Source organism: Plodia interpunctella, chromosome 1 (assembly GCF_027563975.2).
Source record: "Plodia interpunctella isolate USDA-ARS_2022_Savannah chromosome 1, ilPloInte3.2, whole genome shotgun sequence".
NCBI lineage: Eukaryota > Metazoa > Arthropoda > Insecta > Lepidoptera > Pyralidae > Plodia > Plodia interpunctella.
The window spans coordinates 5,076,077-5,090,498 of NC_071294.1; the positions used below are offsets into that span (position 1 = coordinate 5,076,077).

General features: G+C 33.4%; 2 protein-coding genes across 3 annotated transcripts; one reads left to right on the top strand and one right to left on the bottom strand.

Moving 5' to 3' along the window:
* The first annotated feature begins 197 nt into the window (after positions 1-197).
* LOC128673727 (uncharacterized) lies at positions 198-3,708 on the top strand. 2 transcript variants are annotated; one of them, XM_053751815.1, is made up of 6 exons: positions 198-373; positions 839-1,006; positions 1,538-1,738; positions 1,907-1,967; positions 2,785-2,952; positions 3,444-3,708. In XM_053751815.1, the coding sequence occupies exons 1-6, from the start codon at positions 287-289 to the stop codon at positions 3,464-3,466; spliced, it is 708 nt and encodes a 235-aa protein (XP_053607790.1). In that variant the 5' UTR covers positions 198-286; the 3' UTR covers positions 3,467-3,708. The 2 variants fall into 2 exon arrangements, with proteins under 2 accessions (XP_053607790.1, XP_053607876.1); XM_053751901.1 differs by having other exon boundaries at positions 839-952.
* LOC128673656 (dolichyldiphosphatase 1-like) lies at positions 3,636-13,841 on the bottom strand. The gene is made up of 5 exons (XM_053751691.1): positions 13,392-13,841; positions 13,207-13,307; positions 12,931-13,109; positions 12,087-12,314; positions 3,636-11,350 (listed from the first exon to the last, which is right to left on the bottom strand). The coding sequence occupies exons 1-5, from the start codon at positions 13,486-13,488 to the stop codon at positions 11,218-11,220; spliced, it is 738 nt and encodes a 245-aa protein (XP_053607666.1). The 5' UTR covers positions 13,489-13,841; the 3' UTR covers positions 3,636-11,217.
* Between the last annotated feature and the right edge of the window lie 581 nt (positions 13,842-14,422).

The following is a 14,422-nucleotide window of genomic DNA, read 5'->3' on the forward strand; positions in this document are numbered from 1 at the left end:
CCTAGAAAAACTATTGACATGCAAATTGAAATGCATTATTTTATTATCATAGATTTAGAAAGGGCCCCCATGGATTTAGTAACTATGTAGTACCTACCTACTAATTCCATGAGGGCCCCACGCCCCGGGTGTATGTTTTTTTTTATTAGGAAAAGATTTTTTTGTATAATTTTTATCTATTGATATGCTATTGATGAAGATAAAAAAAAATGTCAGTTAGCCTTCAAATTTTTTGTTGTAGTTTCAGTTTGAAAAACTTATTTTATGTAAAGATGTTTCATTCATAATGAACGGCAATTCAGACTCCAGAAAATCACGCAAATTAATAAAACCAAAACTATCAACTTCACCCCCTGTGCATCCAGAGGCATCAGTAACTATTAACTTGATTTTATCTAATTTTAGCATTATAATCACGTTGTAATAATCCCCGGAAACTGGCAGTGGTCCTCATTCTCATGTATGATTAGATCTATTACATACATATCCCGGTTAGGGATAGGGCGACAGCTAGAAAGTATATAGGGATGCTTTACATTTTAACTCTTATAGTAATAGTTTGGTAAACTATTAACAATATAAATTTTTGAAAGGAAGAATATCGCTAGTAAAATACAAATGCATCTCAATCATAATTAAGTCGATCGCAATTTGTACGCTACGTAGTTTGTCATTGATTTTTAAATAATTAACTGAACTACCTATTTATACAGGACCCAAATTAGCTAAATGGTCTGTGGAATTAGCAATTGAAACTGCCTTGCGCAAAATAACTGCCACTTTTTAGCTTGAACGCCGCAGTAGGTGCATTTATTATACTAAAAGATTATTGTTTTAGAGTTCAAGATTTACAAATGATGATGATAACAAACCAGCAAAAAAAGAGGTCCTTTGTCCACTGCTAGCTAAGGATTCGGAATGGGTGGACATCATTCAGACACCTGTGCCGAGCGTGCGTGCTAATTCGTCGCCTAATGTTTCTGATGAAGAAGAAGTTCTTCAACTCGTAAATTCTGAACAATTTTTCTTAAGCCTGTTGAGCAAGTATTCTATTGATAAGAATAATCCGGCGTATCGTATAAGACCTGGTCAATATCGCGTCTCAACAGTAATTCTTATTTACACGCAATAGGAACTACTATTGAGACGCGATATTGCTTTAGCAGCGTCGACGTCCAGGATTGGTTTGATTTATTATATGTACTAAACTTACGTACTGCACTCGCAGTACAATGAGCAAAGCATGATACCTACTTTTTAAAATAATCCAATTCTCAACCATTTTTGAGATGAAGTTTATAAGGTAGCTATAATAATACCATAAATAAAATCATAATTCGAAAGCAAAGTTATAAAGTAACTCTTCATCATCTTATAAATAGCTTAGGGTTGAAGGTTGTGATTTTCTTTAACGTTGATTTCGAAAATATGTCTTAAACATAATGGTGGGTGGCCGAGATTGTGGGCAGTTTATTGCGGCCATTGGGCAAAGACCTACTCGATGTGTCTGTACTTTCAATGATTATTTTCACTAAAGGTGGAATGCGAAGAAGGATCACAGATAAGGCCGCTGGCTGCCATGTTCCCTGATCTACTCGACAAGGACCCAAGAACATTGCAAGGCATGTTAAATAAAACTATGTCTACTACAGAAGTAACAAGAACATTGGTGGATTTGGGTCAAAAAGCTAATTTCAAATTTATGAAAAAAACAGATCGTTTAATACCTCCTGATAAAGTACGTTATACTTCAAATAGAATTCATTAATTTTTATATAGGTTTGAATAATTAGTAATTATTTTTTTATTGGACAAGGGCTGGTACAAGGGTTAAAGATGTTTACACAACGTGTAAAGAGATTTGACCCAAAAGTTACAAGTTCAATAATATTGCCTTCTATTTCAGAAATGGCTGGATAGTTTGACCGAGTACAGTAGTTCTATAATGTCCGATTATTTTAGCGGAAGTAAGTAAGAGTATCTTGGGCCTTATTCTTAAGTAGCGTTATGATTCGTACTTATAAGATAGATATCCAGTATAATTGACAGTATAATGTAGATAACTACTGTGAACAATCCACTATTTTATCTATACTCCGTTCGTGCTACCTATATGGGGGCAGACGGCAGCGATGAACTCAATGGTATAATTTACTTTTATGGATATCTGTACAAAACAAAAAAAACTGAACCCTTATTAGATCATTCCATTGGATCACTCATACGAGTATGATCAAACCAGGTGAAATTTGGTAAGTTGGTGTAATTCAAAGGTGTAGGTAATTCTGTGACCCAAACACATACGTGCAGAGAAATTTTTCGCAGGACAAATTAGGAAATAAAAAAGTTTTCAAAACTTAATGTGTCATAACTATATCAATTAAAAAATTCGTTAGGATTTCAATTGAGTTAAATAGTATCGAGTTTTTGGAATTGCATAATTTAAAAAAATAGACGAAAGTTCCAGAAATTTTGGCACTGGTGATTTTAAATATATTTTTTGAAATTCCAATCCTATATATTTCCTATACATCAATATAGAGTTGAGTTTTATTTGGATATTTTTGGTAATTCAGAATTTGTATAACTATGATTCATCATCTCGAACGAGAACCATATTACCTAAAACAGGAACCGAAACCACTTACTTTTTGACGTGACTGAACTTTGTTCCTAATAGAAATAGTAAATTATTAAATAAAGGTATAAGTAGATGATATTATCTCTATAATGTGTTAGTGCATGAATGACCACTCAAAACCTACCTAATTAATATAATTACAGGCATTAGTGATTATGACGTGGGTCTGATGGACACGGATGACGAAGATCTCAATTATCTCGTTCAAACTTACGAAGTGACGACGCCAAGTAATCCAGCCTCAATAACTGACATTTCAAATAAAAATAGTGTTACCCAGTTACTATCGGATATGCTGCAAAATATATGTGGTAGATACCTTATTTATTTCAAGATAAGGATTATGATACATGAAACAGGATATGCCCCCGCCTGTCTTACACAAATAAGATTTTAGAACGGGTCAAGGATATAAAATAGTTCGGAGTACACACTAATAACAACAGAAAAAAAAATCTAGATTAAACATTTGGGGACCTCACGGTTTATGTCTAGATAAATCAAAGGTACTATAGGAACGACATCAGTCAAATCAAAATACACGTTGGTATTGGTTCTGGTTGGTAGGGCATACATTATGCTAAATTATGTTTTGTCACAGTCGTGCTTTATGATATTTAACATTGTCAGAAAGAGACAAAACATTAACAAATAAAATAAACATGCTTTGGTTTACACGAATATCAGGTAAATTGGACACCACGTATGGGACCCCGGGTAAATAATATAATGATTACAGGTAAGTATTCTGATTATTATGCTTATTTTAATTTTTACTAAAATTTCGTATTAATTTATACAGGTACAGATACCAATAAGAATTGAATAAGACCGATTGCAAGCAATACTGCCAGTCAAAATAAATGAAGATAAATACAGTGAAATTGAACATCAAAATATATAATATTATTACATACACAAATAGTTTTGAGATTGCACCAACATGACAAATCCCGGCGACATGCACGACTAACATAATGTAAATAAGAAGACCTTTTGTAAATTAATTATATAAATTTAATGTTTCCACATTATATACATAATCATAAACTAAGTACACATCCTTATTTTGATATTTTATTTACAAATGATTACAAAAAATATATAGTTAAAGTTATACATAATACACTACACTAGATAATTGCAAATTATTATAGTTTTCTATTACACAATGTAGTCACAGTCTACTATGAAGATTTGGTGGCCACAGTTTTCGGTTTAGGGTCTTTTTAAACAAAAGAAATTGGTAAAAATGTGATGTTGGCGCTAGCGTGCACTTATGTATAACTTTAATAAAATAGTGTCTACAAAATCAGGCGTGCACTTCAATTTTGAGTTTATATCTACATTTTTCTTGGAATAACAATTATTTTGGTTTGCACTACCGTGTTCTGAGCCCACTTGTGATTGTGTAACGGTGTAAGACCAGAAAAGTTTGCACATTCTACTGGACTCAAAATTGTAGAGAAACTATCGCAAGTGGGTTCTAAAACGTGCTGTGGTAATTAGTATGAGTATGTCTAAATATACTTAATTTAATTTTCATTTATTAGTACTTGCATTTAAAAAAAATCTAATGGATTTGAACAAAAAAACGTTTGATACAAAGTAATATGTTAAAATGCACAGCACATTACATGTTTATAAAATCAATTGAGCACAAGAGATTAAAATCTCCAAAAGATACATGTACATTCATACAGGTCGGGCTTAATCGATTACATTTGTAATCAGATTGGTAATCAATTTAAAATCAATCAGATAATCTCGTACTCTTACTCTTTGAAACATTATAAGTATGTATATAATCTTTGAAAAATGATCTCGACTAATGTAGTGAGATTACATTAATTTTGTCTGTAATCCTTTCCGAAGATAACAAAATGTAATCACAATCCATAATCGTTACTCTTTGCCCATATCTGTTTACAGAGTTCAGTATTATCTTAAGACTACAATAAGCTTAAAAAAACAAGATTTACAAGATAAAAATCGTTTGGTGACCTTACATATCCGTGCCTATTTATCACTATGTGAAATGTCCATCGGTATAAAAGCAGTATCAAAAACTCACATGCATGTGAGCATAATGAAATGAAATTCATGTGAATACTAATATTGTTTGTGTTCTTGATAAGACAACAATGATATATTTAATATCAAACAAGCAAATAGACTTGTATAATCTCTTCACATTTGTATACCGTAAGGCTATTTTATAACTATAACAAAGCTCAGACTAGCACAACTACAAAATATACAAAAAAGAAAACAATTTATTGTACAGATTTTAGTAATAATGTAATAAAGAAGACTTTCAAAGAGATAGCACACAATCAGTATCCTGGAAGCACTCACACAGAAGTTGCCTTATGTAACACACACAAAGCTGCCATGGGCTTAGTCTTCATCTGCCGCTATTATCAAAATTTATTGCGGCTATTGCGGCCACGACATTTTCTTAACACAAGAAACAGTATCATGATTCAGAAAAAAAATGTTGTAGGAATTCTAAAATAAATATTTTCAATTTATAAAACGATAAATAAAAAATATTATACAAAATTTATAATCATAAATAATAAAAAAATTCCAGCTCGTCGCCGCTTGGAAGGGTTCTAAGAAGGCTGGCAGCATTACCTCTCTGAACCATTATGGCAATCCTCTGTGCAAAGTAAAAAAGGGTGCGCACCTTGGATCGCCCGTTACCTCACGGAGACGCGCTGAAATCTCAGATAAAAAAGTATTTTGCCTCAGGACCCCATGGGCCCATCGTCTCACCAGCAAAGGGCACAAAAATGCAGCTCGACTCAAGTCACCATATTTACTTTTTACCTCAATGAGGTGGACTGCAGATGGGTGTGAGCACGTAAAATATTTATTTTAGAATACGACGTGAAAAATTGCCTGTGAAGATCTAATTTCTGAATAAATGATTTCCTTGTTTGGGGCAACACAACACCAGCGCAGCGACCCTATATAGTGGCGAATAAACTCGCTTTAGCCGCCAAAATAATAGGGAATGAATTATTTGGTTTGTCATTATAAAACTTAGTAAGCAAAAAAATTCAGCATAATAATTATTTAGGATTGATTCCCCGGGGATGCACTTTGGCCAGCAAATAATAAAAATTCAGGCGGCAATTCTTTTTCCGCAAAAAATCACGATAATGATCGGAAATTTAAATATAAGCAGGCCAGCAAAATAATTATTTGAATAGCAAGATTTAATCAACAGAGTTCCGTTGAGATTCATTGTGCTAGATAATGGTGATGGTAATTAACTGAACCGCCACCAGGTGGTGATGATGGCGGTGACTATGACGGTAACGGTGATGGTAAAAAAAAGGTAGGTTGCAAATGTTGTTGACAAATTGATGCTGGCCAAATGTTGCAGGCAAAATAATTATTTTCCTATTCAAAATTATATAAATTGCAAACAATTTAGAATTATTGTCCAGAAACAATTCTAAACCGGCCGGTCAGCACCGGTTAGATATTTTAGCGAACTAAATATATATTTTTGCTGGTTAAAATAAAAATACTTTACTGACCACTTAAATAAGATCCAAAATAATATAAGGACAAGTTATTTATTTTTGTTAGCATGATAGGTTCTTTTTGCCTTAAATACTTCACTAGTCTCTATTTTTTTAAGAGATAGTTTTAAGCACATAGAAATATTCATTATATAAATGCACAATTGTGTATAATATAAATATTTTACATCTCTTATTATTATTTCAGTATAAAAGGAGTCTAATATTTAATTTATTATCTATATATAATAAATCTAATATTTTAAAAGGCTAATCATGTTTTGATTGTAAAATATACAGCAAATTTAAATATCGAATCTGCTAACATACAGACACATAGTGTCTCAATAGGGAGTATTACTGCACATTTATCCCGCCAGAGTACAGCACTGTATGTTAGGTGCACAAAAGCTTTGCCACCTTTTGCTATGTCGATTAAAACGTTTATTTTAGAGTCCTTTCATTATGTAAGCATTCGTTTATGAAAATATACAACAATTTAGCATATTCGGGTGTCGAAATATTGGGAAAAATAGTTTCGCATAAGATAAAAATCTTCGAAAACTATGGAATACGCCTCACGCTGTAAAATTTTCGAGCCAGTAAACGGTCGAAAAGAAGCTCGAAACACTTCACACGTGTAGAATTATTAAAATATGGACTTCATACAGGTAAGATCTTCAGTCAAAATAAAGTTCATATCAGTTTATGACCACAGTTGACCATAACCTAAAATAGTGTTATTTTTTTCAGGATAATTCACTAAATCCTTCCTTTTTCTTTTAAACTCGTACCATGATTGCGTAGAAGATATTTTTGGTCGTAAATCTGCAACAATATTGAAAATTGGCGCTTTATGCCTCCATTGGTAATGTTTGTGTACCTTAGTTGTACCAGTAGCCCCATCTGCGCTGAGCTTTGCGTAATATGCCCTATTGTTTGTAAATAATAGGCTTTTTCTATCGACAATAGTGTAAAAGTACAACTAATGCATCTATAGATTTTACCACAGGCTATACATATTTATCATAATATAATACAGATAGCTTGGATCGTATCATCGTGGCCAGTAGATATATTTATTATATTTTTAAGGCAATGAAGCATCATTGAGGCAGGCACGATTGTAACTTAATGTCAGCTAAATCAAGACCTCGTTTTACATTATTTAACAATAAATGTAGTATAAATCTACAAGCAGGCACATTCGCTATTTAAATATGTTTATTGCTGAAGCTAGTTATGAATTTATTTCATTATGTCAATGTTTTTATACATCTGTATAATTTATTTTAACCATTATTAGGTAATGAAAGAATAGCACTATGGTGTTGATGTTCTATTATAAAATATGCAATCCTCTATATTAACACAACCAAAGAACCATGAAAGTTACTTTACATTTGACACATTACATTTTCACAATAACAATTTTCTAGTTTCGCAAATATCAAGAATACATCATTCACTTTTTACCTAACAATACCATAAAATTACATTCTACAATTCGTTATTATGAGGTCGGTCAATAACTTTATTATTGCATCGGAATCACCCATAAAACAACACGATCAAAGTTCCTAACGTTGTCGTATGCTGTCCAAATAAATAAATGTCGTCTAACAACCGTCAGGATGACGGCAATATCATAGATACATTGCACAGACCAGTGTCCAGAAGAGTTAGTGAAGAAGTTGTGAGTTGGTGAGGAGCAAGCCGGCGATCGCGGCGAGCGCGACGACGGCGAGCATTCGTCACGCGCGCGCGCGCGCTCCGCCGCTCGGCTCGCGGCACGAGCACGAACACCGTCATTGCGCGGGCTTCAGTGCCGCCAGCTTGCGGCCTCGCGCGCGGGCCTCTTGCCGCGACGTCGTGTACTCGAACCACAACACATTCGGGATCAATGTCGTATCTCTTATCATCAACATCTCAAAAAATTTCCTGAAAATAGTAGTTACAGTTGTTACTTTTACAAGTTAAGAGCTCCTGTTAATGAATGTGGTGTTTTGACTATTCTTCTTTTTTAGTGTGTCGACTCGACATTTTGACTAATAATATTTTATCTTCTAATATTATCTTGTTTAGCTCGATTACAGAAATAACCTGTTTGTTTTCTTTCACACCTCAACTACTCAATCGTCATGAATATGATGACATTGTATTTTTACATTATGATGTGTAAAATAGTTCCCTTTCAAATAGGTAACAGTATTCTCAACCAAGGACTCATTGTCATCAACCTATATCAATATATAAAAAACTCTTACATTACTGAATGACTGACTGACTAACAGACAATATACAGCCAAAACTACTGGGCATAGGAAGCTGAAATTTGGCATGAACATTCCCTGAGGAGTGTAGGTGAGCACTAAGAGAGGATTTTTGGAAATTCTACCCCAAAGGGGGTGAAAGGATTCATCATTATACAACATATACAATCCAAATATTATAACTGCAAAAGTAAGTTTGTTACCTCTACACTCTATCTACTCAATCTTGAAATTTTGCATACATGTAGACTCAAGTATTGACAAGGACATAAGCTACCTTTCGTCTCAGAAAAATAACTTTCCCAAAGGTAAATTCACGGAGGAGGGGCCGCAGGAAAAGGCTACTAGACAAATAAAATATAATAGGTAGCTCTCTGATTATTATAGCGACCCTATATAGTGGCGAATAAACTCGCTTTAGCCGCCAAAATAATAGGGAATGAATTATTTGGTTTGTCATTATAAAACTTAGTAAGCAAAAAAATTCAGCATAATAATTATTTAGGATTGATTCCCCGGGGATGCACTTTGGCCAGCAAATAATAAAAATTCAGGCGGCAATTCTTTTTCCGCAAAAAATCACGATAATGATCGGAAATTTAAATATAAGCAGGCCAGCAAAATAATTATTTGAATAGCAAGATTTAATCAACAGAGTTCCGTTGAGATTCATTGTGCTAGATAATGGTGATGGTAATTAACTGAACCGCCACCAGGTGGTGATGATGGCGGTGACTATGACGGTAACGGTGATGGTAAAAAAAAGGTAGGTTGCAAATGTTGTTGACAAATTGATGCTGGCCAAATGTTGCAGGCAAAATAATTATTTTCCTATTCAAAATTATATAAATTGCAAACAATTTAGAATTATTGTCCAGAAACAATTCTAAACCGGCCGGTCAGCACCGGTTAGATATTTTAGCGAACTAAATATATATTTTTGCTGGTTAAAATAAAAATACTTTACTGACCACTTAAATAAGATCCAAAATAATATAAGGACAAGTTATTTATTTTTGTTAGCATGATAGGTTCTTTTTGCCTTAAATACTTCACTAGTCTCTATTTTTTTAAGAGATAGTTTTAAGCACATAGAAATATTCATTATATAAATGCACAATTGTGTATAATATAAATATTTTACATCTCTTATTATTATTTCAGTATAAAAGGAGTCTAATATTTAATTTATTATCTATATATAATAAATCTAATATTTTAAAAGGCTAATCATGTTTTGATTGTAAAATATACAGCAAATTTAAATATCGAATCTGCTAACATACAGACACATAGTGTCTCAATAGGGAGTATTACTGCACATTTATCCCGCCAGAGTACAGCACTGTATGTTAGGTGCACAAAAGCTTTGCCACCTTTTGCTATGTCGATTAAAACGTTTATTTTAGAGTCCTTTCATTATGTAAGCATTCGTTTATGAAAATATACAACAATTTAGCATATTCGGGTGTCGAAATATTGGGAAAAATAGTTTCGCATAAGATAAAAATCTTCGAAAACTATGGAATACGCCTCACGCTGTAAAATTTTCGAGCCAGTAAACGGTCGAAAAGAAGCTCGAAACACTTCACACGTGTAGAATTATTAAAATATGGACTTCATACAGGTAAGATCTTCAGTCAAAATAAAGTTCATATCAGTTTATGACCACAGTTGACCATAACCTAAAATAGTGTTATTTTTTTCAGGATAATTCACTAAATCCTTCCTTTTTCTTTTAAACTCGTACCATGATTGCGTAGAAGATATTTTTGGTCGTAAATCTGCAACAATATTGAAAATTGGCGCTTTATGCCTCCATTGGTAATGTTTGTGTACCTTAGTTGTACCAGTAGCCCCATCTGCGCTGAGCTTTGCGTAATATGCCCTATTGTTTGTAAATAATAGGCTTTTTCTATCGACAATAGTGTAAAAGTACAACTAATGCATCTATAGATTTTACCACAGGCTATACATATTTATCATAATATAATACAGATAGCTTGGATCGTATCATCGTGGCCAGTAGATATATTTATTATATTTTTAAGGCAATGAAGCATCATTGAGGCAGGCACGATTGTAACTTAATGTCAGCTAAATCAAGACCTCGTTTTACATTATTTAACAATAAATGTAGTATAAATCTACAAGCAGGCACATTCGCTATTTAAATATGTTTATTGCTGAAGCTAGTTATGAATTTATTTCATTATGTCAATGTTTTTATACATCTGTATAATTTATTTTAACCATTATTAGGTAATGAAAGAATAGCACTATGGTGTTGATGTTCTATTATAAAATATGCAATCCTCTATATTAACACAACCAAAGAACCATGAAAGTTACTTTACATTTGACACATTACATTTTCACAATAACAATTTTCTAGTTTCGCAAATATCAAGAATACATCATTCACTTTTTACCTAACAATACCATAAAATTACATTCTACAATTCGTTATTATGAGGTCGGTCAATAACTTTATTATTGCATCGGAATCACCCATAAAACAACACGATCAAAGTTCCTAACGTTGTCGTATGCTGTCCAAATAAATAAATGTCGTCTAACAACCGTCAGGATGACGGCAATATCATAGATACATTGCACAGACCAGTGTCCAGAAGAGTTAGTGAAGAAGTTGTGAGTTGGTGAGGAGCAAGCCGGCGATCGCGGCGAGCGCGACGACGGCGAGCATTCGTCACGCGCGCGCGCGCGCTCCGCCGCTCGGCTCGCGGCACGAGCACGAACACCGTCATTGCGCGGGCTTCAGTGCCGCCAGCTTGCGGCCTCGCGCGCGGGCCTCTTGCCGCGACGTCGTGTACTCGAACCACAACACATTCGGGATCAATGTCGTATCTCTTATCATCAACATCTCAAAAAATTTCCTGAAAATAGTAGTTACAGTTGTTACTTTTACAAGTTAAGAGCTCCTGTTAATGAATGTGGTGTTTTGACTATTCTTCTTTTTTAGTGTGTCGACTCGACATTTTGACTAATAATATTTTATCTTCTAATATTATCTTGTTTAGCTCGATTACAGAAATAACCTGTTTGTTTTCTTTCACACCTCAACTACTCAATCGTCATGAATATGATGACATTGTATTTTTACATTATGATGTGTAAAATAGTTCCCTTTCAAATAGGTAACAGTATTCTCAACCAAGGACTCATTGTCATCAACCTATATCAATATATAAAAAACTCTTACATTACTGAATGACTGACTGACTAACAGACAATATACAGCCAAAACTACTGGGCATAGGAAGCTGAAATTTGGCATGAACATTCCCTGAGGAGTGTAGGTGAGCACTAAGAGAGGATTTTTGGAAATTCTACCCCAAAGGGGGTGAAAGGATTCATCATTATACAACATATACAATCCAAATATTATAACTGCAAAAGTAAGTTTGTTACCTCTACACTCTATCTACTCAATCTTGAAATTTTGCATACATGTAGACTCAAGTATTGACAAGGACATAAGCTACCTTTCGTCTCAGAAAAATAACTTTCCCAAAGGTAAATTCACGGAGGAGGGGCCGCAGGAAAAGGCTACTAGACAAATAAAATATAATAGGTAGCTCTCTGATTATTATAGGATAGACAAATACTTACAATGACACCAACTGTGGGAAAAGAGGTGTGAAGACTCTATGAACTATCAAGAACCATAAAGTAGCAAATATGAATCCAACAAATCCACCTACAACCACTTGAGATGTTGTATGGTAATGAAGATACACTCTGCCAATGCTCACTAATAAAGCTAAAGTTGTGCAGCCTCCCACAATGATTACCCTCCACAGTGCTGATATAATGCTATTGTTATTTATGTGATGCAACCTGTGAAAAAAAGTTACTTAGAATATTTGCATGAAACTTTTATATGTAGGTACACAAATTCATTTATTTGGATCATATATATTTTAAATTCAAACATATGTTTCTAGAATAGAGTGTGAATATGGTTCAAAAAATGTCCACTTTTGTTGAACACAGCACAACCCAAATGTAACAATAACAAGACAGGTGTTTTTTTATTAAGCTTCATGATTTCAATGGCTCTGAATTAAACTATTAAATTGTCAGTGTACTATAATTTTGTAGTGGCTTTTCCACAAAATTTTACAAGTATTTTTCCAATACAATTTTATAACAATAAATTAAACAATAAAAAACTGTATTCAAGATTGTTTTTAGAGTTCTATCTGTACCTCAATATATAAAATGAAACCCTCATTGGATCACTTTGTACCTAGCTAAAGACTTAAAAACCATAAATTTAAAATAAAGATTTAAAACCCATAAATGGAACCCTCATTATGAGATCAACTGTCACCTCCCAGCAGTTTTTTTCTAATTCTTACTTTGTGCAGTTCAGTTTTTATACTATACTAGAGAATAATAAATATATAAGAGAATAAATAACATTTTAGTTTAAAAAATAAACACAATTCACCTGATAACTACAAAGTAAAGCACATAGACATTAAAAAACCAAACAAATTGAGCATGTGATGATGGCATTCCATATTCATTGTACAAATTCCCTCGTGCTATAGGTCTAGCCTCGCAAATTATATGCTTTAAGATAATATTCAGCAGTTCATTCAGTAATGTACCCAAAAAAAATACGATCTGTAACAAAAAAATAGGTATATAAGGTGCAATTTCATGTCACATTCAATTACATTTTACTGTATACCTGAATTTACAATTTACTGTTAGTACTTACGGTGTGGAGATCACGTCGGAATAAAATTAGAGCTATGAATCCAGCTCCGATTCCAAATGGAGATAGACTAATAAACGCGAAAAACTTTCCTATTAAATCACCTAGAAGTATAAAAAATATTATTATTAAATATTACTTAGATAACATCAACAATTCATTCATATAAGAGTAATATAATAAATTACCTTTCGGATATTCTACTAAAGTGAGGGCCAGTGGTTGCCACTCAATATCAACATTATTGTGAAAACGATCGTCAACAGCAAGAACTTTATCCTCCATTTTATCTTAATCTACAGGTGAGATAATTTTAATTACATATTCAGCTGCTTTTAATTAATAATTTCAGAATATATTTTTATTCAAGCCAGTGAGTGCCAAACTCTGTCACCAACCATCACCATCATCACAAATCAACGACCCGGAATTTTCCCGTAATGACTTGACATGACATTTTTACAAGAAGGTCGCCTATTCACGAATTTCATGATGAATCCACTCACCAACCGACCGTGAATTATAGGACGTCGAATGGGATTCTCTCAGCACGTCATAAACTTTTTTATTCTTTTGTTTTGCACGAGAAAGAGAAATGCGTCTTCTTTTGTCTCTTACTGTGTGTCCAGTTTTCTTTCCTTCACACGACACAAGTCCGATCTGCCGCTTTGTATGAATATAACAAGCAGGAACGACAAATAGCTACGTTTTGTTTAAAAAATAATAATAATTTTGAATAGGGAACATTACGCAAAGATCGGCGTAGATGGCAATACTGTTACAACTAAGGTTAATAAACATTGCAATATTTATATTGATTTTGATATAAAATATAGACTTGTACAGTACAGTACTAGTAAGTCTATATTTTTCTAAGTCGTCTGTGTGTGTGTAGGAATAGGGAATATTACTGCACATTTATCCCGCCAGAGTACAACACTGTATGTTAGGTACATTAAAGCTTTGCCGCCTTTTGCTATGTCGATTAAAGCGTTTATTTTAGAGTACTTTATTAGTCCTTTCATTATGTACCTAAGCATTCGTTTGTGAAAATATACAACAATGTAGCATATTCGGGTGCCGAAATTATTGGAAAATAGTTTTCCTTAAGATAAAAATACTTCTAAAACTATGGGATATGCCTCACGTTGTAAAGTTTTCGAGCCAGTAAAAGGTCGAAAAGAAGTTCGGAACACTTTACACAAGTAAGATCTTCCGT

Excerpts from the sequence above, each read along its gene's own strand:
- LOC128673727 (XM_053751815.1), top strand. The coding sequence starts at position 287 with ATGAACGGCAATTCAGACTCCAGAAAATCACGCAAATTAATAAAACCA. Across the intron at positions 1,968-2,784 it reads GTCCGATTATTTTAGCGGAA|GCATTAGTGATTATGACGTG; the intron begins GTAAGTAAGAGT and ends ATATAATTACAG. Across the intron at positions 2,953-3,443 it reads TATGCTGCAAAATATATGTG|GTACAGATACCAATAAGAAT; the intron begins GTAGATACCTTA and ends TAATTTATACAG.
- LOC128673656 (XM_053751691.1), bottom strand. The coding sequence starts at position 13,488 with ATGGAGGATAAAGTTCTTGCTGTTGACGATCGTTTTCACAATAATGTT. Across the intron at positions 13,308-13,391 it reads TTTAGTAGAATATCCGAAAG|GTGATTTAATAGGAAAGTTT; the intron begins GTAATTTATTAT and ends TTATACTTCTAG. Across the intron at positions 13,110-13,206 it reads TCCGACGTGATCTCCACACC|ATCGTATTTTTTTTGGGTAC; the intron begins GTAAGTACTAAC and ends TTTTTGTTACAG.